The 23473-nt window shown below is 42.7% G+C and overlaps 1 protein-coding gene across 1 annotated transcript in view; it reads right to left on the bottom strand.

Moving 5' to 3' along the window:
* Positions 1-6020, bottom strand: part of atp8b4 (ATPase phospholipid transporting 8B4) — a 53561-nt gene extending 47541 nt beyond the window's left edge. Inside the window, exons 1-2 of the mRNA XM_041836832.2 lie at positions 5918-6020; positions 4417-4458 (exon numbers count right to left, since the gene is read on the bottom strand). Of these exons, the coding sequence (XP_041692766.1) occupies positions 4417-4458; positions 5918-5933 (58 nt within the window). The 5' untranslated portion in view covers positions 5934-6020. The remainder of the gene's footprint in view (positions 1-4416; positions 4459-5917) is intronic.
* Positions 6021-23473: the final 17453 nt, after the last annotated feature.

The raw sequence follows: 23473 nt of genomic DNA, 5'->3' as shown, positions 1-23473 counted from the left end.
AGGGGTGCGAGTCGTCAGCCTGGTAAGGCCCGTCCCTCCTCCACGCACCAAGCCAGGGGTGCGCGTCGTCAGCCTGGTAAGGCCCGTTCCTCCTCCACGCACCAAGCCAGGGGTGCGCGTCGTCAGTCCAGCACAACCCGTGCCTGGGTCACCGGTGCCTGGTAAGGTACCGGTCAACTGCTCCACGATGGAGCTGAAGCTAACCGCTCCTGCTGTCCAGTTCCCCACCCTGACCAGGGCGCTATGGGGGGTGTATTGGAGGGTGGTGGTCAAGGCCGGAGCCAGAACCGCCGCCGAGGAGGTATGCCCGCCCAGCCCTCCCCTGTTTTGTTTAGTTGAGGCGCGGTCGCAGTCCGCGCCTTTAGGGAGTACTGTCACACCCTGGCTCTGGGACTCTATTTTGTTGAGCCAGGGTGTGTTTATTCTATGTGTTTATTTCTATGTTGGGGGTTCTAGTTTGTTGATTTCTATGTTTGCCTGAGTGACTCCCAATCAGAGGCAACGAGTGTCAGCTGTTGGCTGGTTGTCTCTGATTGGGAGCCATATTTAAACTGTCTGTTTTCCCTTTGTGTTTGTGGGTTTTTGTTCCGTGTTCAGTCATTGATACCGTTGGACGTCACGAGTCGTTTCTTGTTTTGTATTGTAAACTTTAACTAATTAAAGTATGTTTGTTCATCACGCTGCGCCTTGGTCTGTTCCATATGACGATCGTGACACAGAGTAGCAGCAGCGTAAAAAGATGGGGTGGGGGGGCAGTGCAAATAGTCAGGGTAGCCATGATTAGCTGTTCAGGAGTCTTATGGCTTGGGGGTAGAAGCTGTTGAGAAGTCTTTTGGACCTAGACTTGACACTCCGGTACCGCTTGCCGTGCAGTAGCAGAGAGAACAGTCTATGACTAGGGTGGCTGGAGTCTTTGACAATTTTGAGGTCCTTCCTCTGACACCACCTGGTATAGAGGTCCTGGATGGCAGGAAGCTTGGCCCCAGTGATGTACTGGGCCGTACACACTACCCTCTGTAGTGCCTTACAGTCGGAGGCCAAGCAGTTGCCATACCAGGCGGTGATGCAACCAGTAAGGATGCTCTCGATGGTGCAGCTGTAGAATTTTTTGAGGATCTGAGGACCCATGCCAAATCTTTTCAGTCTCCTGAGGGGGAATAGGCTTTGTCGTATCCTCTTCACGACTGTCTTGGTGTGTTTGGACCATGATAGTTTGTTGGTGATGTGGACACCAAGGAACTTGAAGCGCTCAACCTGTTCCACTACAGCCCCGTCGATGAGAATGGGGGCGTGCTCAGTCCTCTTCTTTTTTTTCTTCCTGTAGTCCACAATCATCTCCTTTGTCTTGGTCACGTTGAGGGAGAGGTTGTTATCCTGGCACCACACGGCCAGGTCTCTGACCTCCTCCCTATAGGCTGTCTCATCGTTGTCGGTGATCAGGCCTACCACTGTTGTGTCGTCGGCAAACTTAATGATGGTGTTGGAGTCGTGCCTGGCCATGCAGTCATGGGTGAACAGGGAGTACAGGAGGGGACTGAGCACGCACCCCTGAGGGGCCCCCGTGTTGAGGATCAGTGTGGCAGATGTGTTGTTACCTACCCTTACCACCTGGGGGCGGCCCGTCAGGAAGTCCAGGAACCAGTTGCAGAGGGAGGTGTTTAGTCCCAGGATCCTTAGCTTAGTGATGAGCTTTGAGGGCACTATGGTGTTGAATGCTGAGCTGTAGTCAATTCTACATTGAATAGCATTCTCACGTAGGTGTTCCTCTTGTCCAGGTGGGAAAGGGCAGTGTGGAATGCAATAGAGATTGCATCATCTGTGGATCTGTTGGGGCGGTATGCAAATTGGAGTGGGTCTAGGGTTTCTGGGATAATGGTGTTGATGTGAGCCATGACCAGCCTTTCAAAGCACTTCATGGCTACAGATGTCAGTGCTACGGGTCGGTAGTCATTTAGACAGGTTATCTTAGTGTCCTTGGGCACGGGGACTATGGTGGTCTGCTTGAAACATGTTGGTATTACAGACTCAGTCAGGGACATGTTGAAAATGTCAGTGAAGACACTTGCCAGTTGGTCAGCACATGCTCGGAGTACACGTCCTGGGCCTTGTGAATGTTGACATGCTTAAAAGTCTTACTCACATCGGCTATGGAGAGCATGATCACATAGTCATCCGGAACAGCTGGTGCTCTCATGCATGCTTCAGTGTTGCTTGCCTCGAAGCGCGCATAGAAGTGGTTTAGCTCGTCTGGAAGTCTGGTGTCACTGGGCAGCTTGCGGCTGTGCTTCCCTTTGTAGTCTGTAATCGTTTTCAAGCCCTGCTGTAAGTACTCAGACCCTTTACTCAGTACTTTGTTGAAGCACCTTTGGCAGCGATTACAGCCTCATGTCTTCTTGGGTATGACGCTTCAAGCTTGGCACACCTGTATTCGTGGAGTTTCTCCCATTATTCTCTGCAGATCCTCTCAAGCTCTGTCAGGTTGGATGGGGAGAGTTGCTAACATCTCTCCAGAGATGTTTGATCGGATTCAAGTCCGAGCTCTGACTGGGCCCCTCAAGGACATTCAGAGACTTGTCCCGAAGCCACTCCTGCGTTGTCTTGGCTGTGTACTTAGGGTCATTGTCCTGTTGGAAGGTGAAACTTCGCCCCAGTCTGAGGTCCTGAGCGCTCTGGAGCAGGTTTTCATCAAGGATCTCTCTGTACATTGCTCCGTTCATCTTTCCCTCGATCCTGACTAGTCTCCCAATCCCTGCCGCTGAAAAACATCCCCACAGCATGATGCTGCCACCACCATGCTTCACCTTAGGGATGGTGCCAGGTTTACTCCAGATGTAACGCTTGGCATTCAGGCCAAAGAGTTCAATCTTGGTTTCATCAGACCAGAGAATCTTGTTTCACATGGTCTGAGAGTCCTTTAGGTGGCTTTTGGCAAACTCCAAGCGGGCTGTCATGTGCCTTTTACTGAGGAGTGGCTTCCGTCTGGCCACTCTACCATAAAGGCATGATTGGTGGAGTGCTGCAGAGATGGTTGTCCTTCTGGAAGATTCTCCCATCTCCACAGAGGAACTCTGGAGCTCTGTCAAAGTGTCCATCAGGTTCTTGGTCACCTCCCTGACCAAGACCCTTCTCCCCCGATTGCTCAGTTTGGCCGGGCGGCCAGATCTAGGAAGAGTCTTGGTGGTTCCAAACTTCTTCCATTTAAAAATGATGGAGACCACTGTGTTCTTGGGGACCTTCAATGCTGCAGACATTTTTTGGTACACTTCCCCAGATCTGTGCCTCGACACAATCCTGTCTCGGAGCTCTACAGACAATTCCTTCAACCTCATGTCTTGGTTTTTGCACTTACATGCACTGTCAACTGTGGGACCTTATATAGACAGGTGTGTGCCTTTCCAAATCATGTCCAATCAATTGGATTTACCACAGGTGGACTCCAATCAAGTTGTAGAAACATCTCAAGGATAATCAATGGAAACAGGATGCACCTGATCACAATTTCGAGTCTCATAGCAAAGGTTCTGAGTACTTATGTAAATAAGGTATTTCTGTTTTTTATTTGTAATACATTTGCACAAGGTTCTAAAAACCTGTTTTTGCTAATGGGGTATTGTGTGTAGATTGATGAGGAACATTTTTTATTTAATAAAAAAGAATAAAAGTGAAGGGGTCTGAATACTTTCCGAATGCACTGTATGTAGATGCTCAAATACTGACTGTCTCCTGTTTCTCAAAGACTGAGGCTACATCCCAAATGGCACCCTATTCCTTTTATAGTGCACTACTTTTGACTAGAGCCCTATGGGTACTGGTCAAAAGTAGTGCACTAAATAGGGCACCATTTTGGACGCAACCTGATTAAATATATGAAGCTGTTTCTCATTTGGAGCTTCATCTCTTTTCTACACAAGACACAACGGAACTAAACCGCCTCCCAATGTCTCTCAGGTATCAGTGTCACTAGTCTATCCATAAAGGTCTAAGGCACTGCATCGCAGTGCTAGCTGTGCCACTAGAGATCCTGGTTCGAATCCAGGCTCTGTCGTAGCCGGCCGCGACCGGGAGACCCATGGGGCGGCGCACAATTGGCCCAGCATCGTCCAGGGTAGGGGAGGGAATGGCCGGCAGGGATGTAGCTCAGTTGGTGGAGCATGGCATTTGCAACGCCAGGGTTGTGGGTTTGATTCCCACAGGGGGCCAGTATGAAAAATGCAAAAAATAATGTATGCACTCACTAACTGTAAGTCGCTCTGCATAAGAGCGTCTGCTAAATGACTAAAATGTGAAAATGTTTACTGTATGATAACTTCAATGAAATCCTATTCAGGGAGATTGGTCCTTTGCGATAACTGTATTTTCTAACACAATAAAGAGGTCTAAAAATAAAGACTAACAGAAACATGCAGGTGTTCTTACCGATGTAAATATCTCTGTTAGAACATGATGCCAAGGGTTTTCCTGGAAAACATGGAGCAAAAGACCTCGTTACATCCTGTATGGTCCTGGTCCTGGTCCACCCCACGTAAAGCTTACCTCTTTATATTCCTGTATCTCCTTTCCTCAATTGAAATACAGTGACCAATCAATCACCAATCACAGATTAATTACCAAAAAATCTTCTCAATAAGTGACAGAGAACAGAATTAATACTGAGGACAATGTGTCTTGTGAGTAACCACTGTGTCATGCTGAAATCTAAATACAGTAAATAACATGTACAGATATAGGATCTTAATTTGATCCGTATTGTCGCGGCAAAATAATCCTGCAGCAACAGGATTTTAACGTTTAGTCCATAATGTTGCTTGATCGGTGGTTAGGCTATTAGCTGGCCAAAATTAGACTACATGAAAAGTGCAATACTGTTAATATAACCGTGTGTTAGTGCGGGTTTTCAGTGAATTTATGTAAATCATGAAGCTCATCTGCATTTCCAGGAAAATTCTCAGCAACAAACGAGTGATCAAATTAAAGATCCTACATCTGTATAGGAGGAGGCAATACTATATTGTTATAGAATATTACTGGGTATCCAATCGGTGTTGTGAAGAAAAAAATAAATACAGAGAATTGGACATTCTTGTTATAAATAATAACACAGGCAGCAAAAAGGGGTTGGTCAATCATGTATTGTGTGATACTGAGAAAGACCTGGGCATTGTTAGTATACTGCTCACCAGGCAGTTTCCTTCAGAGCTGCTCACGGAAACCTAATAGGCTTTCTTCTTCTTTCCACAGTATACAGTTCTCTGCTGGGAATACTGCTAAGACAAAGGGCTTGGTCTGCTGGTAAACCAGGTAAAACAGGTAAACACACCGCTGGCTCTTATGTATCATTCCCTCGTTGTGTTCCTCTCTCAGGGATGAACCCACAGAATTAGAACTGTTCATTGAGTAATTTAATAGGACGTATGTGTCTGACAAATCACCCCCCCATGATATTATACTGTGATGTAGCCTACTGAAGGAAAAACAGTAATGGAAAAAAGTTGTAATTGATATATTTTTCCAAAATTGAAACAACACCTGATCAATAACTTATGAACATACTTTAACCATATTCATTGTGTATCACTTCCAAAACGAATACCATGGAGACCCGACCAAGGTGGGTGAAATGGGCAAAAGGTGGGATAGCTTCTTTGAGGATTCCATTTTGCGGATGCTTTTTGAACTTGTGCACCGGTGTAGGCTACAGGCAGTAACTCACTGTGCAAATCGTTATTACAGTAGGCCTACATTCGAGACTTGTATAGTGATTTGTAACGTTGACTGAGTGATCGTAACATCAGCGATACATTCAGGCATTCCTAACCGTGCATATTTACGCACATGCCATGGCAGCTATGAAGGATTTCAACCTGACCATGATCGATACCGTTATTCACTAATCATGAATACAATTGTCTTTACTCACCGACTGCATCGTCCATTCAGCTGGAGACAGTGTAATCATCGGTAAGGCGAAGGAGGAAAATGTAGGCTCGTCTGCATCTCTGTACAATCTGTGCGCTTCTCTCGCTCTCTCTCTCTCCGCTTCTCTCGCTCTCTCTCTCTCTCTCTCTCTCTCTCTCTCTCTCTCTCTCTCTCTCTCGCTCTCTCTCTCTCTCTCTCTCTCTCTCTCTCTCTCTCTCTCTCTCTCTCTCTCTCTCTCTCTCTCTCTCCGCTTCTCTCGCTCTCTCTCGGCTTCTCTCGCTCTCTCTTTCTCTCTCTCTCTCTCTCTCTCTGTCTGTCTCCCTCTCTCTCTCGCTCTCTCTCTCTACGCTTCTCTCTCTCTCACTCTCTCTCTTGTCTGTCTGTCTCCCTCTCTGTCTCCCTCTCTCTCTCGCTATCTCACTCTACTCAGTGTCGCACGCAATCCTTATGGTATGAAGCAGAACCAATGATCTTCTCAAATGTGAGAACTTCTCTTACAAACAAAAACTAACATAATAACAGTAATGTATTTAGTAGAGTAATAGATTAAATAGAATAGAGTCAAATAAAATGGAGCAGCAGATAAAACAAATCTTATTGTAGTCTGATGTGCAGTCCCCCATAAAACACACACACACACACACACAGAACCAACGGTTGTCTTGACAATTTTGACATCATGTGGACATCAAAGGTACTGCAGTATGGTCACAGGTCAATGGAACCTTTTGAGAGTTTAGTTGAAGTGAAATTAGCCGAAACTTTAGACATTTCTGACATCCCAAATGGTTATGATTTCCTTTATTTAAAAAAAGAGGTGTGACAATCATGTAAGCATTTTACAGTGTAGTAACACAGCAGGTTGGTTGTATTTGTAAAGCCCCTTTTCATCAACAGTTGTCATCGCAGAGTGCTTTACAGTAAAAAAATATATAATTGGCAGTGTTTTGAATGCAGTCTTGAAAAAGGGCAAGTGAATTACTGATTTCATCCCAAGATGCACGATTTTCCTGTTTTCCTGGTCCACCCTCACAACCCCCCTGTATAGTCCTGGTCCACCCCACAACCCCCTGTATAGTCCTGGTCCACCCCACAACCCCCTGCTGTGGGATTATTTAAGATACTATTTGAAGAGGTAGAGTTTCAGATGTTTTTGGAAGATGGGCCAGGACTCTGCTGTCCTAACTTCAGAGGGAAGCTGGTTCCACCATTGGGGTGCCAGGACAGAATAGAGCTTTGACTGGGCTGAGCGGGGGCTACCCTCCTGTAGGGGTGGGAGGGCCAAGAGACCAGAGGTGACAGAACAGAGTGCTCGGGTTGGGGTGTAGGGTTTGAGCATAGCCTGAAGGTAGGGAGGGGCAGTTCCTCTTGCTGCTCCGTAGGCAAGCACAGAGCAGAAAGCTTAGCTCCAACTTGAAAAACCTTAGGCAAAAAGTCTGTCAACTTAAAATGATGCGTTTGCTCATGTTGTCTCATATGTTCATTCAACTAGAAAGTTTTAACTAAAAAAGGCTGTGCAACTGGTTACACACACAGTGCTTTCAACATACAATATTTTTCAATTTACATATTTGACACACGTTAACACCCATGATTACACTGCGCATGTTCTTTCATACAGTCATTATTATTTCTCACCTGGGATTTGAACTCACAACCCCTTGGTCCACAGCATACCGATCTTCCTGCTATGACACCATGTCTGTGTCAATGACTGATTTCACCTGTATTGATACACTTTGGACTTCAAAGTAAATCTCAGCTCTGTTAAAAGTACACTCAAGAAAAACTATTTTATTTATCATAGTGATTAAGGAGTTACATTAAGACAGAGTAATATGCCAACATTAGACAAAAAAATCTTGTGAAGGCCTAATTACATATGACGAACTATGGTTGGCGATTGATTATTTTCAGATGGGGGAACCCCCTGGTCTCAATGGCATTCCAATTTTCATGAACTACTGAAAGGTCCATTACTATCATGTTTTAATGACTCATATATAAATGACAAACTGTCGGACACACAAAAAGAGGGACTGATCTCTCTCCTACTGAGGCAGGAGCGGGGGGGGGGGGGCAATACAAAGACCCATTCTCTTTATTGGAGGCCCCTCAACCTTCAATGTTGTGACACAAAAAAAATATTGGCTAAATGTATTGCTCGTAGAATAAAAAAAGGTCCTACTAGACATTATTCATCACGATCAGACGGGATTCTTAAAAGGAAGATAGATATTGGAGACAACATTCGACAACTACTAGAAATAATGGAAAACTATGAGAATGCAGAGAAACCAGGTATAATCTTTATAGCAGATTTTGAGAAAGCATTTGATACAGTAAATCTCTAGAATCTGTTGCCTGGATTATTTAAACTTTGGAGAATCTCTCATAAAATGGGTGAAAGACATTACGTTATGTAAAATAATAAATAACGGTTACTTCTCTGAGAACTTTGAATTGTCAAGTGATGTAAAACAGGGTTGCCCTCTGTCACCATACCTATTTATTATGGCCATTGAATTGTTACCTATAAAAATCTGTTCTAATGATAACATTAAGGGGCTAAAAATTAATGGATTAGAGACAAAGGTATTGATGTACGACAATGATTCCAGTTCTCTCTTGACTCCTCAATCTTCAACCTTGAACGGCCTAATTGAGGACCTGGATAATTTCTCCAGTTTCTCTGGACTAAAACACAACTATGAGAAGTGTACTATATTACTGATAGGGTCTCTAAAAGAAACAAACTTTAAATTGACATTTGGTCTCCAAATTAAATATCCATTAACAGGAAGATTACCCTGATTAATTCTCGAGTGATATCGCAGTTTACGTATTTATTAATTGCCCTACTGACTCCAGGAGAATCCTTTTTCAAATAATGTGAGAAATAAACATTTCACTTTATTTGGAATGGCAAACCGGACAAAGTTAAACAAGCATATTTACATAACGAACATGAGTTTGGAGGGTCAAAACTATTACATATTAAGGCCTTAAACCTCTCTCTTAAAGCCTCCATTGTACCGAAATTGTATCTAAATCCAAATTGGTTTTCTAGCAAGCTACTAAGTAAGGCCCATCCTATGTTTAAGAGTGGGCTCTTTGCCTTTTTGCAGATTAAAACCTTCATTCTTGGTGGATTTCTTAATGGATCCCTGTTTAAAGTATCCTCCTTTTTAAATGAAGTCATACAGAGTTGGCTACAATATCGGCAGGTAGCTTAGTGGTTAAGAGCGTTGTACCAGTAACCGAAAGGTCGCTGGTTCTAATCCCCAAGCCGACTAGGTGAAAAATCTGTCGATGTGCCCTTGAGCAAGGCACTTAACCCGAATTGCTCTGGATAAGAGCGCCTGCTAAATGACCTATTTATTTAATTTAATATTACAGCAAATAATATGGCCAAACTCCAATATACTGATAGAGAAAAACATTATTTTGGGGGGAAATAAATGTACAAGAAGGGTATAATATTTATGAAGGACATTGTGTAGTGTCTGAAGGTCTATTGATTTTGCTGATGTTTGCAAATGGTGTAATAGATGAACTTTACTCTGCTTTGCTGAAGCATTTGGAAAAGCATTGCTACATAGGCTTCTTGGAATAGAGGACATTTGGAGATATGTGGAGGCCAAGGATTGGTCTGTCAAAAACCACCCATCTTATGTTACATAGGATAAATACCACGTTTTGAACAAAGGACGGGGAGAAACAACATATTAACAGATTGGGCCGTTGTTCTCCAGATATCTGCAGATGTCTGTAAATTGATACTGTGATCTTTGATGCAATAAACCTTTGTAATCAAAGTACAGTGTAAGCGGGCTTCTTATCATCACAGCATAATTAGCAACATATTTTGAGACACCACAATTGTAAACAAGAACGGTAACATTATGTCACACAAGCAACCAACAACAGTGTATGGAGGTGTATGGAGGTGTATGGAGGTGTATGGAGGTGTATGGAGGTGTATGGAGGTGTATGGAGGTGTATGGAGGTGTATGGAGGTGTATGGAGTGTTGGAGGTGTATGGAGGTGTATGGAGGTGTTGGGAGGTGTTGGAGGTGTTGGAGGTGTTGTGGAGGTGTATGGAGGTGTATGGAGGTGTTGGAGGTGTATGGAGGTGTATGGAGGTGTATGGAGGTGTATGGAGGTGTAGGAGGTGTATGGAGGTGTATGGAGGTGTATGGAGGTGATGGAGGTGTATGGAGGTGTATGTGGAGGTGATGGAGGTGTATGGAGGTGTATGGAGGTGTATGGAGGTGTATGGAGTGTATGGAGGTGTATGGAGGTGTATGGAGGTGTATGGAGGTGTATGGAGGTGTATGGAGGTGTATGGAGGTGTATGGAGGTGTATGGAGGTGTATGGAGGTGTATGGAGGTGTATGGAGGTGTATGGAGGTGTATGGAGGTGTATGCTCAATACAATGTATTTATTATTTTTGTAAGATTGTATTTATTTTATTTACAAAAAAAATCCACATACAAACGACAACATACAGACGCACACAAACATCCACAACATCACCCCTGCCCAGACCCACCTGCTCACACCCCCATCTCCAGCACCTGTATCACTCCCCGCCACATGGCATCAAACTGCACCATTTTCTTTCTCTCCATCGACCCACGAACTTTCAACATTTAGATAATAAAGCATTTGAACTTTCCATTGTGTTAACGATTTCCAGTACGTTTTTTCCAAGATGATAGATGAGAAAAGTATGGTCCAACCCATCGGGTATCTCTGCATCCTCATATGCCATGTCTTGAAATAAAATGCAGACAGACAGCTTACATTTACGTCATTTAGCAGACGCTCTTATCCAGAGCGACTTACAGGAGCAATTAGGGTTAAGTGCCTTGCTTAAGGGCACATCGACAGATTTTTCACCTAGTCGGCTGGGGGATTAGAACCAGCGACCTTTCGGTTACTGGCACAACGCTCTTACCCACTAAACTACCTGCCGCCCGGCTTAAAAGTAGAGTTTACATTGTAATACTTCTGACAGCCAACCTTTGGACTTTATATCAATCCCAGAAGAAGGATTATTGAGTCATTATTCGTTTTACACTTTAAGACATGACGTTGTGCTGTAGAATTTGTGAATGTTGATTCTTGTATAATAAATGATATACATTAGTTTATACTGGATTAAGTGTACATTTTCGTTAACTGTATTTTGTTAGTTATGTTTCAACACTCCTCCATCTTGTGCCAACATCAGTTCTTTTTAAGTCTTGGTTCCAATAGTTGATATTTTTCTGAGAGATTGTCAGTTGGATCGTCTTTCTGCAAGGTTTTGTATATTTTACCTATCATAAGAATATTATTTTTCTTACTCAAATAGGGCTCCCTCAAGATCAGTCTGATGGCCAAAATATTTCAAATCGAAAATTTCTTGATATGTCACTTTTAAGTTGCATGTATTTGAAAATATCTACATTGGTCAGTACAAAATTGCTTTTTAATTCTGTCATGGAAATACATTTATTTCCTGTTACCAAGTCATTTACGGTTTCTATGCCTTTAGGTTTCCATGGGGACCAATTTATTGGTGAATTCTGAAAAGCTATTTTTAGATTGTTCCATAGGGTTGTGTTTTTAGGGAGTGATATTGGTTCTTGTACAATACATTTCATTTTCTTGCATATTGTTTTAGTGTTCTTAACTATGAAGTTGTTAATGTTCTTAACTTTATCCTTAGAAAATAGACACATAAAAAGACTCTGGGGATGAGCATGCACATCTTCAATATGTACCCGTTGTTACTCTTTAGTGCTTTTACAGTGCCTTCAGCAAGTATTCAAGTATTCACCCCTTGACTTATTCCACATTTTGTTGTGTTACAGCCTGAATTCAAAATGGATTAAATATTTAAAAAATCTCACCCATCTACACTTAACACCCAATAACAACAAAGTGAAAACATATTTTTAGATAATGTAATCAAATTTATTGAGAATTCAATACAGAAATATCTAATTGACATAATGATTCACACCCCTTAATAAATACTTTGTAGAAGCACCTATAGCAGCGATTACAGCTGTGCGTCTTTTTGGGTAAGTCTCTAAGTCAGGGTTCTTCAATTCCGGTCCTGGAGGGCCGAAACACTTCTGTTTTTTTATTTCTACCTGGTAGTTAATTGCACTCACCTGGTGTCCCAGGTCTGAATTAGCCCCTGATTAGAAGGAGAGGATGAAAAACAGAGGTGTTTCGGCCCTCCAGGACCGGATTTGAAGAACCCTGCTCTAAGTGCTTTCCACCCCTGGATTGTGCAACATTTGCCCCTGATTTATTTTCAAAATTCTTCAAGCTCTGTCAAATTGGTTGTTGATCATTGCTAGACAACCATTTTCAGGTCTTGCCATAGATTTTCAAGTAGATTTAAGTCAAAACTGTAACTCGGCCACTCAGGAACATTCGCTGTCTTCTTGGTAAGCAACTCCAGTGTAGATTTGGCCTTGTGTTTTAGGTCATTGTCCTGCTGAATGGTGAATTAATCTCCAAATGTCTGATGGAAAGCAGACGGAACCAAGTTTTCCTCTAGGATTTTGCCTGTGCTTAGCGCCATTCCGTTTATTTTTTACCCTGAAAAACTCTACAGTCCTTAACGACTACAAGCACACCCATAACATGATGCAGCCACCACTATGCTTGAACATATGGAGAGTGGTACTCAGTAATGTGTTGTATTGGATTTGCCTCAGACATAACACTTTGTATTCAGGACAAAAAGTTAATTGTTTTGCCACATTTGTTTGCAGCATTACTTTAGTGCCTTGTTGCAAACAGGATGCATGTTTTGGAAAATTTGTATTCTGTACATGCTTCCTTCTTTTTACTCTGTCAATTAGGTTAGTATTGTGGAGTAACTACAGTGTTGTTCATCCATCCTTAGTTTTCTCCTATCACAGCCATTAAACGATGTAACTGTTTTAAGTCACCATTGGTCTCATGGTGAAATCCCTGAGGGGTTTCCTACCTCTATGGAAACTGAGTTAGGAAGGACGCCTGTATCTTTGTAGTGATTGGGTGTATTGATACACCATCCAAAGTGTAATTAATAGCTTCACCATGCTCAAAGGGATATTCAATGTTTTGTGGTTGAATCTGTGTTTGAAATTGACTGTTGGACTGAGGGACCTTACAGATAATTGAATGTGTGGGGTACAGAGATGAGGTAGTCATTCAAAAATCATGTTAAACAATATTATTGTACAATATTAGTCCATGCAATGTATTATGTGACTTGTTAAGCAAAGTTCTACTCCTGAACTTATTTAGGCTTGCCATAGCAAAGGGGTTGAATACTTATTGCCTCAAGACATTTCAGGTTTTCATTTTTAATTATATTGTAAAAATTGCGGAAAAACACAATTCCACTTTGACATTCAATTTAATCTATTTTAAATTCATTGATATGTATCAAGTCTGGTAAGACTTTTGCCATTTTAGTGCTATGAGCTTTGTTATTTCGTCACAATTTATTACATTTATGGGTCTGTAATCAGCAGGGGACTCTCCAGCTTTTCCTGGTTTTACTATAACAGAAATAACTGTTTGATTCATGGAACTACGAAGAATTGAGTGACGTGTGTTGTCATGTGTGTAAATAGGGGCGATACTTTGTCCCAAAATGTTAAATAGAATTCTATGGAATCTCTGTTTTTAGTGATTATTTTCTATCTGCTGATAATTGCTTCAGGGTTGTTGAGTCTAAGAAGGCTGTATGATCAGTCCAACTGCTTGTTTAATTCTGATTTATATAGATTTTCATAGAAGCGTTTAAAATTGTCATCAATCACGTTGTTTCTAAATGAAGCATTTGCATCTTTATCTTTAAAAAGTATTGCTGGTTTGGCGTGTATTCCTTTTGTGAGGGCTGCCGGGTATTTTACCAGGTTTATTTGCCATTAAATAGTATGCATTATTTGAGTTTAACCTGTAGTTGTTGGCTCTCTTCAAAAGTAAAAGATCATATTTGTAACGTGTACGCTGGAAGTCGGGAAGCAAGTACAGGGAGTGAATTTAATAAATGAAACAAGACAAGAAACACAAAACAAGAAACACGAGTAGCATACAGACATGAAACAGGGAAGGAACAAAAGGGAGTGACAGATATAAGGGAGGTAATCAATCAATTTTTTATGTGCTTTTTCTAAAAAATGTTTTTATTTTTGTTTAATTTAAATTTCTAACTCAGATTTAACTTTAGCAGAGTATGAGATTGTCATTATCCTAATGCACGCATTAAAAGCATCGCAAATTATATCGGGGGATGGCTTTTTCTTGAATAGCTTTTCTTACTTTGAGAAAAAAAGGAGTAGTCTTTTGTAGTTGGGAATAGTAATCTCCAAGTGTCCTGTAAATTATTTGTAGAGATGAAAATGTTCAGCCTCTTTGGAGTTTCAAAAAAATTGGAAGAGACAATTACTTAAAGAAGAAATTAAAGAAATCCTCTGTCTGCCACTCATTAAAAAACATAACTGGCTTAAATGATTAGTATAAATTGAAAAATGTATCAGTTTCACTTAAAGTCAAAAGGTTTGACAGCAATACCATATAAAGTTCAAGTCAGTTGGGAACAGGTTTCTGATGTCCCAATACCTTGGCATCGGGTCTATGAACTGACATATAAAACAACAATTGACACATCAATCCGTTCATTTCAATTTAAGATATTATATAAAGTACTTGCTACAAAAAGAATGCTCAATACATGGGGCATTGAACAGTCAGCCCTGTGCAGACTCTGCAACGAGGAAACAGAATCAATAGAACATATTTTCTGGCAACTGTCCATCGGTGGCTCGCTTTTGGAGTCAGGTCCAGGAATGTTATGTCATAATGTCAGGGTTCAGGTCGATCTGCAAACTGTTTTGTTAGGGGATCTGAAAAACTACGATCAGTCAATGGGAGATATCATTATACTCTTTGGTAAAGTATTACTTTTTAGAGCAATATCAGTAGAAATGTTATAAACGCGGAGGTTCAGGACCCTCGTAAGACATCACAGTAAAATGGAGGGATGTATTGGAAAAGGAAATAGCAAAATGGTATTATACTGGGAAAGATGGGTTAATCTGTGGACATGGGAGGGTTGGAGTTCAGATCAGAATGGTATTATACTGGGAAAGATGGGTTAATCTGTGGACATGGGAGGGTTGGAGTTCAGATCAGAATGGTATTATACTGGGAAAGATGGGTTAATCTGTGGACATGGGAGGGTTGGAGTTCAGATCAGAATGGTATTATACTGTGAAAGATGGGTTAATCTGTGGACATCGGAGGGTTGGAGTTCAGATCAGAATGGTATTATACTGGGAAAGATGGGTTAATCTGTGGACATGGGAGGGTTGGAGTTCAGATCAGAATGGTATTATACTGGGAAAGATGGGTTAATCTGTGGACATGGGAGGGTTGGAGTTCAGATCAGAATGGTATTATACTGTGAAAGATGGGTTAATCTGTGGACATGGGAGGGTTGGAGTTCAGATCAGAATGGTATTATACTGTGAAAGATGGGTTAATCTGTGGACATGGGAGGGTTGGAGTTCAGATCAGAATGGTATTATACTGTGAAAGATGGGTTAATCTGTGGACATGGGAGGGTTGGAGTTCAGATCAGAATGGTATTATACTGGGAAAGATGGGTTAATCTGTGGACATGGGAGGGTTGGAGTTCAGATCAGAATGGTATTATACTGTGAAAGATGGGTTAATCTGTGGACATGGGAGGGTTGGAGTTCAGATCAGAATGGTATTATACTGGGAAAGATGGGTTAATCTGTGGACATGGGAGGGTTGGAGTTCAGATCAGAATGGTATTATACTGTGAAAGATGGGTTAATCTGTGGACATCAGAGGGTTGGAGTTCAGATCAGAATGAATGGTGGATCGGTCGCTGTGGGAGGAAATCCAGCACTTAAAGAGGAAATTAGGAATATATGTATAATTATTTAACTACAGGTACTGTAGATGTGAGCAAAATTAGGATTAGAAATGATGCAAACAATTACATTGATAGAACCCACAATTTATCTGCAATATTAAAGACACACTCTCTGCTTTTTGTGTCTTGATGTGCCTTTTCAACGTTGTCTGATGTGTTGACACACCATCAACACAGATGCTGAGACGGTTGCAGCAGACCCTGAGGCCTGCGTCTGCTCCTTTTCTTAACTTGAAGAGGAAGAGGAAGACACATGCCAGTTCCAGCTCTGATCCTCCCACTGAATCCATCCAGACATGGACATGTTCTGCTGTCACACGGTCCAGGATTCCTTACTGAGATCTGACAGCCGCTTCACGAACTACAGAGGGATTCTCAACTGGATCATTATCCTTCTGATCCTGACCCATGCTCACCTGTTCCTGGATAACGTTATACAACATGGCTTCTTAATTGACTTGAGGAAAGTCTTGGAGCACCTTATGGAGGACAATTATAACCAGACATCTGTTAACCTGTTACTGGCTGCCAATATGTTTGCTATTGCTGCTCTGCAACTTGAGAGGTGTCTGGATAAGGGAACACTGTCCCCCAGTGCAGGGCACTGTTTACACCTGGGATTACTAAACACTGTTTACACCTGAGATTACTAAACACTTTTTACAGCTGTCGCCATTCTATATATATATTTTTTTTTGTTTGTTTTTTTGTCATTTAGCAGACGCTCTTATCCAGAGCGACTTACAGGAGCAATTAGGGTTAAGTGCCTTGCTTAAGGGCACATCGACAGATTCTTCACCTAGTCGGCTCGGGGATTAGAACCAGCGACCTTTCGGTTACTGGCACAACGCTGGACCTACACTGTTCTTGGGCTCAAGCTTTATTCTTACCAAGAAACCAACAGTTGGTGTCGTCAGGGGTCGGTCTCATCTCCAGGGACTGACAGGTACGAAACTAAAGAACCCATAGAACACCTGAATATTAAAGACCTTCACTACTTCCTCCTGGCACTCACTGTAAGCTACCTGTGAGACTTCTCCTTTACCACCAGGGTCCGCATCACCGTCCTCTGTAAGAGGCTGGTTGAAATGGTGGTCCTTAGGAAACATGCCAGGGGGGGGGTGAATACTTTCGCAAGCCACTTCACAGTCCCCGCTGTTCCATTAGGTGTATTTGTATCTGTTTTTTAAAATCTGATTTTACTGCTTGCATCAGTTACCTGATGTGGAATAGAGTTCCATGTAGTCATGGCGCTATGTAGTGCTGTGCGCCTCCCATAGTCTGTTCTGGACTTGGGGATTATGAAGAGAACTCTGGTGGCATGTCTTGTGGGGTATGCATGGGTGTCCGTGCTGTGTGCTAGTAGTTTAAACAGACAGCTCGGTGCATTCAGCATGTCAATACTTCTTACAAAAACACGTAGTGATGAAGTCAATCTCTCCTCTACTTTGAGCCATGAGAGATTGACATGCATATTATTAATGTTTGCTCTCTGTGTACATCCAAGGGCCAGCCGTGCTGCCCTGTTCTGAGACAATTGTAATATTCTTAAATCCCTCTTTGTGGCACCTGACCACACGACTGAACAGTAGTCCAGGTGCGATAAAACTAGGGCCTGTAGGACCTGCCTTGTTGATAGTGCTGTTAAGAAGGCAGAGCAGCGCTTTATTATAGACAGACTTCTCCCCATCCTAGCTGCTGTTGTATCAATATGTTTTGACTATGACAGTTTACAATCCAGGGTTACTCCAAGCAATTTAGTCTCCTCAACTTGCTCAATTTCCACATTATTCATTACAGGATTTAGTTGAGGTTTAGGGTTTAGTGAATGATTTGTCCCAAATACAATGCTTTTAGTTTTTTAAATACAGTATTTAGGACCAACTTATTTCTTGCAGTAATTTCACTCGCTGTAGTAGTCATCCGCATACATAGTAAAGATTGAAAAAGTAAGGGGCCTACACAGCTGCCCTGGGGAATTATTGATTCTACCTGGATTATGTTGGAGAGACTTCCATTAAAGAACACCCTCTGTGTTCTGTTAGACAGGTAACTCTTTATCCACAATATAGCAGGGGGTGTAAAGCCATGACACATACGTTTTTCCAGCAGCAGACTATGATCGATAATGTTAAAAGCCGCACTGAAGTCTAACAAAACAGCCCCCACAATCTTTTTATCATCAGTTTCTCTCAGCCAATCATCAGTCATTTGTGCCGTGCATGTTGAATGTCCTTTCCTATAAGTATATGACTCACAAAATTTCATTTAAGGCGCACCAAAGCTTTTAACTTTCCCTACGGCCATGCAGACCGCGGAGGCTCTCTTCTCTCACGTCATTTCCGGCCCTATGGGATCCCGGAGGACATTGTGTCTGACCGTGGTCCTCAGTTCACCTCCCGTGTCTGGAAGGCCTTCATGGAATGACTAGGGGTCACGGTCAGCCTCACCTCCGGGTACCGTCCCCAATCAAATGGGCAGGTGGAAAGGGTAAATCAGGATCTGGGAAGGTACCTTTGTAGTTACTGTCAGGACCGGCCGAGGGAGTGCGCTGCGTTTCTGCCTTGGGCAGAATACGCACAAAAATCCCTCCGTCACTCCTCCGCTAACCTCACACACTTTCAGTGTGTTCTAGGCTATCAGCCGGCCCTGGCACCCTGGCACCGGAGTCAGATCGAGGCTCCTGCGGTGGACGATTGGTTCCGGCGCGCCGAAGAGGTATGGAACACAGCGCACACCCGTCTCCAGCACGTCATCCTCCGGCAGAAGGCACCGGTCTTTCACCCCGGTGACAGGGTCTGGCTTTCTACGAAGGACCTGCCCCTCCTCCTGCCCTGCCGGAAGCTGAGCCTGCGGTTTGTGGGGCCGTTCAATCAATGAGGTGACATACAGATTACAGCTCCACGTCAATTACCATATCTCACCCTCATTTCATGTATCTCTCCTCAGGCCGGTGGCAGCTGGTCCCTTGGCTAGTGCTGGACCCCACGACGCACCTCCCCCTCCCTTGGATGTCGAGGGAGCCCCGGCCTACTCCGTCCACAGCCTGTTGGACTCAAGGCGTTGTGGGGGGTCTCTCCAGTACCTGGTCGACTGGGAGGGGTACGGTCCCGAAGAGCGGCGCTGGGTTCCGGCGCGGGAACGTCCTCGACCGTTCTCTCATTCAGGACAGGCGTCGTCCTGACCGACCCGCACCGCGTCTCCGGGGTCGACGGCGTCCCGCTGCTGGAGCAGCGCCTCAGGGGGTGGATACTGTCACACCAGCCTTTGCTTTGCCTCCCCCTCCTGTCCAGCCCAGGCGTTCGGCGTCGCCAACCTTCTAGCTGCTGCCGAACCTGCTGCTGGCAAAACGCCCTTCACTCATCAACCCCGGACTTGTCCCGTCATCATAACACACACCTGGTTTCAATCCCCACTCTATCACTGTATATATAATCCCTCTGTCATTTGTCTTTGTCGGTCATTGTATATATTGCTTGTTTTCCTGAGAGGAATCTCTCCTACTATTTCCTGAGTACTTTATATTTTGCACTGTGTGTTTCGTCCCGCTTTAAGCTATGGTGCTTTAATAAATTCAGTAGTTCTAAACCTGCGACTGCCTCCTGCCTACTCCTCTCTACACTTGTGACGGAGGAAATGTACTTTTAAATAAACATGCATTGTTATCTTTCAAAATTTAAATAAATTATGAGAGAAGTCAGATTAACTGATAATTGACACAAATGTGGCAGCGTAGCAGGAAAATCGGAATGCCATGATCCAAGAGGTTGTGCGTTCTAATCCCAGGTGAGGACATGTTGAATAATAATGAGTGTTGAAAACATTGTACGTTAAAAGCACTGTGTGTGTGTGTAACCAGTTGCACAGCCTTTTTTTGTTAAGAATTTCTAGTTACATTTACATTTTACATTTACGTCATTTAGCAGACGCTCTTATCCAGAGCGACTTACAAATTAGTTGAATGAACACATGAGACAACTTGAGTAAACACATCATTTTAAGTCGACAGAATTTTTGCATACGTCTTAAGTTGGAGCTGAGTTTGGGACAACTAAAAATGTTCAGTTCAGGTAACACTTTGACCAAAAAGTAGAGTAAACCAAAAAAATAATTAGTTGAAAAAACAAGATTTTTTTTTTTACATTGTATATGACTCACTATCTCATCTTTCTTCAATATTTGTGTAGTAATCGTTCTGTTCAGAACAGAAGACTGGGCGGCTGAAAATTGTAAAAAAAAAAGTGTACTGTAGCTATGTTTTCATCTATGTGCAGAGGTTTTGTGTATGTCTATATGTGTTTACCAGGGGCGGTTCCAGTTAAAATGGTGCTTTGTTGTGGCAGCAATAAGATCTGTCTTAATAATATGTTTTGGGGTGAAAAAATAAGATAACAATATCTACCAAATGTATTTAATTGACGGTTAATAAAGTAGTTTAAACCCTTTATAAAGATGAAGTGTTACTTATAATAATACATCTGTGCTCACCTAGCCTGGGTCCCAATTGGTTTCTGCCATCTAGCCAACTCCTTGTCACTCATTGTCACACCCTGTTTGGCATGACAATTCCATAAGGAGTTGGCAAGAGAGCAGAAACAGACTAGCATTCAGGCTAATGCTCATCGCTCACCCGTTGGCAATAGAGCAGAAACAGACTGGCATTCAGGCTAATGCTCATCGCTCACCCATTGGCAAGAGAGCAGAAACAGACTAGCATTCAGGCTAATGCTCATCGCTCACCCATTGGCAAGAGAGCAGAAACAGACTGGCATTCAGGCTAATGCTCATCGCTCACCCGTTGGCAAGAGAGCAGAAACAGACTGGCATTCAGGCTAATGCTCATCGCTCACCCGTTGGCAAGAGAGCAGAAACAGACTGGCATTCAGGCTAATGCTCATCGCTCACCCGTTGGCAATAGAGCAGAAACAGACTGGCATTCTTATTGTATGACCGCTATTCCATTCATGTAACGTAACATATCATACTAAATGGAGTGTCACAGATTTATATGAATTGCCCTGACACCACGTTTGATGGCCACCTTCTCCTTGCGGGGATGACAGTAGGCTGCATGCACCACCGCCGTGGCCCCACGAAGGTAACGTTTGGGAACAACCAGTGGACCATGTTCAGCAGGACCTGGGAAGGGGGAAATACACACAGGCAGGTGCACACACACACACACACACACACACACACACACATAACAAAGGAAATATATATATATATATATATATATATAGAGAGAGAGAGAGATAGAGAGAGAGAGAGAGAGAGAGAGAGAGAGAGAGAGAGAGAGAGAGAGAGAGAGAGAGAGAGAGAGAGAGATAGAGAGAGAGAGAGAGAGAGAGAGAGAGAGAGAGAGAGAGAGAGAGAGAGAGAGAGAGAGAGAGAGAGAGAGAGAGAGAGAGAGAGAGAGAGAGAGAGAGAGAGGGAGAGAGAGAGAGAGAGAGAGAGAGAGAGAGAGAGAGAGAGAGAGAGAGAGAGAGATAGAGAGAGAGAGAGAGAGAGAGAGGTATATTATTGACAGCCGACCAGTAATTTAATAATATCCAAGAAGCTACGCTTAATCCTCGCCCTCCTCAGCTTCGGCTAATGAACCAAAGTACGAGAAGCACTGGCTGGACGCAGTGTCCCTACCCTTGTTGATGGCCCGAGTCTCCAGATACAAAGCCGGAACAGATCAATTAAGGTGAGATAATCCTGTGTGATGTAAGCACCTCTGAGACCAAACACCTCAGCTGTTGGTTGTGCAAGCATCATTTAGGCTACAGGTTGCATAGCAGCAGTATATGGATGCAGTGACCTTTGACAGCAGTGACCCATTGCCAGGGATTTATTTTGACGATGGTGCCATCCTGTGCATTACCCAGCTGATGGCCGTTGCTGTGGTCAACAGGTTGATGAGCCTGCGCTTTTATTTTCTGTTACAGCAACTAATGTTTCTGCACAGCTGGGTCATTACACCAAACCGGTACGATTTGAACTTTTACATTTTTAGATGTTTTACCAAAATGAATCGTTTTTCTGAATCACATGAAGGATATATTTAACCTCCAAGAAAACATATTTTCAATTATTATCTGCCATTTTGTTCTGATATGGACACCATTAGACTTCAACCCCGTTATGGACACTATGGAAGTTGTCTGAATATGATTATAAAAAATACTTGTAATAAAATCAATATTTCCCTATTAATCATATGTCCCTCAAACTAATTCAGTAATTGCAAATATAACATTTATATAAAATCTCACACTTTGTGTGTCAGCGGCCTCATCATTTTGTATAAAAAAGTATGGTATCACTTCAGAATTTGAACTAAAATCTATATACTCATGATTGCTCTAAATATTTCAGACTAAGCTCAACAAACATTAAATTCATATTTCACAAACTTTCCAAAATTGTATCACAGAAATTGTCATGAAACAGGGTCGAAAATGGTAACGGGGTTTGAAAATGGTAACGGGGTTGAAGATAGCAACGGGGTTGAAGATGGTAACAGGGTTGAAGATGGTAACGAGGTTGAAAATGGTAAACAGGGTTGAAGATGATAACGGGGTTGAAAATGGAAACATGGTTGAAGATGGCAATGGGGTTGAAAATGGTAACAGGGTTTAAGATGATAGCAGGGTTGAAGACGTAACGGGTTTGAAGTTGTAACAGGGTTGAAAATGGTAACAGGGTTGAAAATGGTAACGGGGTTGAAGATGGTAACGGGGTTGAAGATGGCAACGGGGTTGAAGATGGTAACAGGGTTGAAAATGGTAACAGGGTTGAAGATGGTAACAGGGTTGAAAATGGTAACGGGGTTAAAGATGGTAACGGGGTTGAAGAGGCAACTTCGGCTTGGTTTATTCAAATTGGTTTAGTTTATTCTCAAATTCACTCCAAGATTTTCTTTAAACATAGATTTTATTTCATAGATATAACCATGTAATGAGGACAATTTATATCAATTTGAATTAAACTGTATTAACCCAACTGCAGTAAGACACTAAACAAACAAAAACATAGCAGACATTAGCAACATTGAACAGGTCATCAGAACAGGTCAACAGGTCAACAGGTCATCTTACTGAACAGGTCATCAGAACAGGTCAACAGGTCAACAGGTCATCTTACTGAACAGGTCATCAGAACAGGTCAACGGGTCAGAACAGGTCATCTTACGGAACAGGTCATCAGAACAGGTCAACAGGTCAGAACAGGTCATCTTACGGAACAGGTCATCAGAACAGGTCAACAGGTCAGAACAGATCATCTTACGGAACAGGTCATCAGAATCATGTAGGCTGAGAGCATGTAGGCTCTCAGTTACTACAGAACTGTCATCGCGACCGTCCTCTACACTCCTCAACAGCTACTGGACATATGGAAAGACTTGAAGAGACCTGAGCCTGCCTTTTGAAATATCGCAGGCTGGGTTCCCACTGGATGCACTTCATATTGGCAGGCTGAGGCTTTGGGGTATGTTACAGTCTCAAAATCATGACCACAGAACACAATTAATTAATTGATTATTATTATTATTATTATTACTTGCTTGTCTTTGCACCATATTGTTCAGAAGACTTGTA

This window comes from Coregonus clupeaformis, chromosome 19 (assembly GCF_020615455.1).
Source record: "Coregonus clupeaformis isolate EN_2021a chromosome 19, ASM2061545v1, whole genome shotgun sequence".
Classification (NCBI taxonomy): domain Eukaryota; kingdom Metazoa; phylum Chordata; class Actinopteri; order Salmoniformes; family Salmonidae; genus Coregonus; species Coregonus clupeaformis.
Note: the sequence above shows the minus strand (reverse complement) of the source record. Positions and strands in the feature narration are given on the sequence as shown.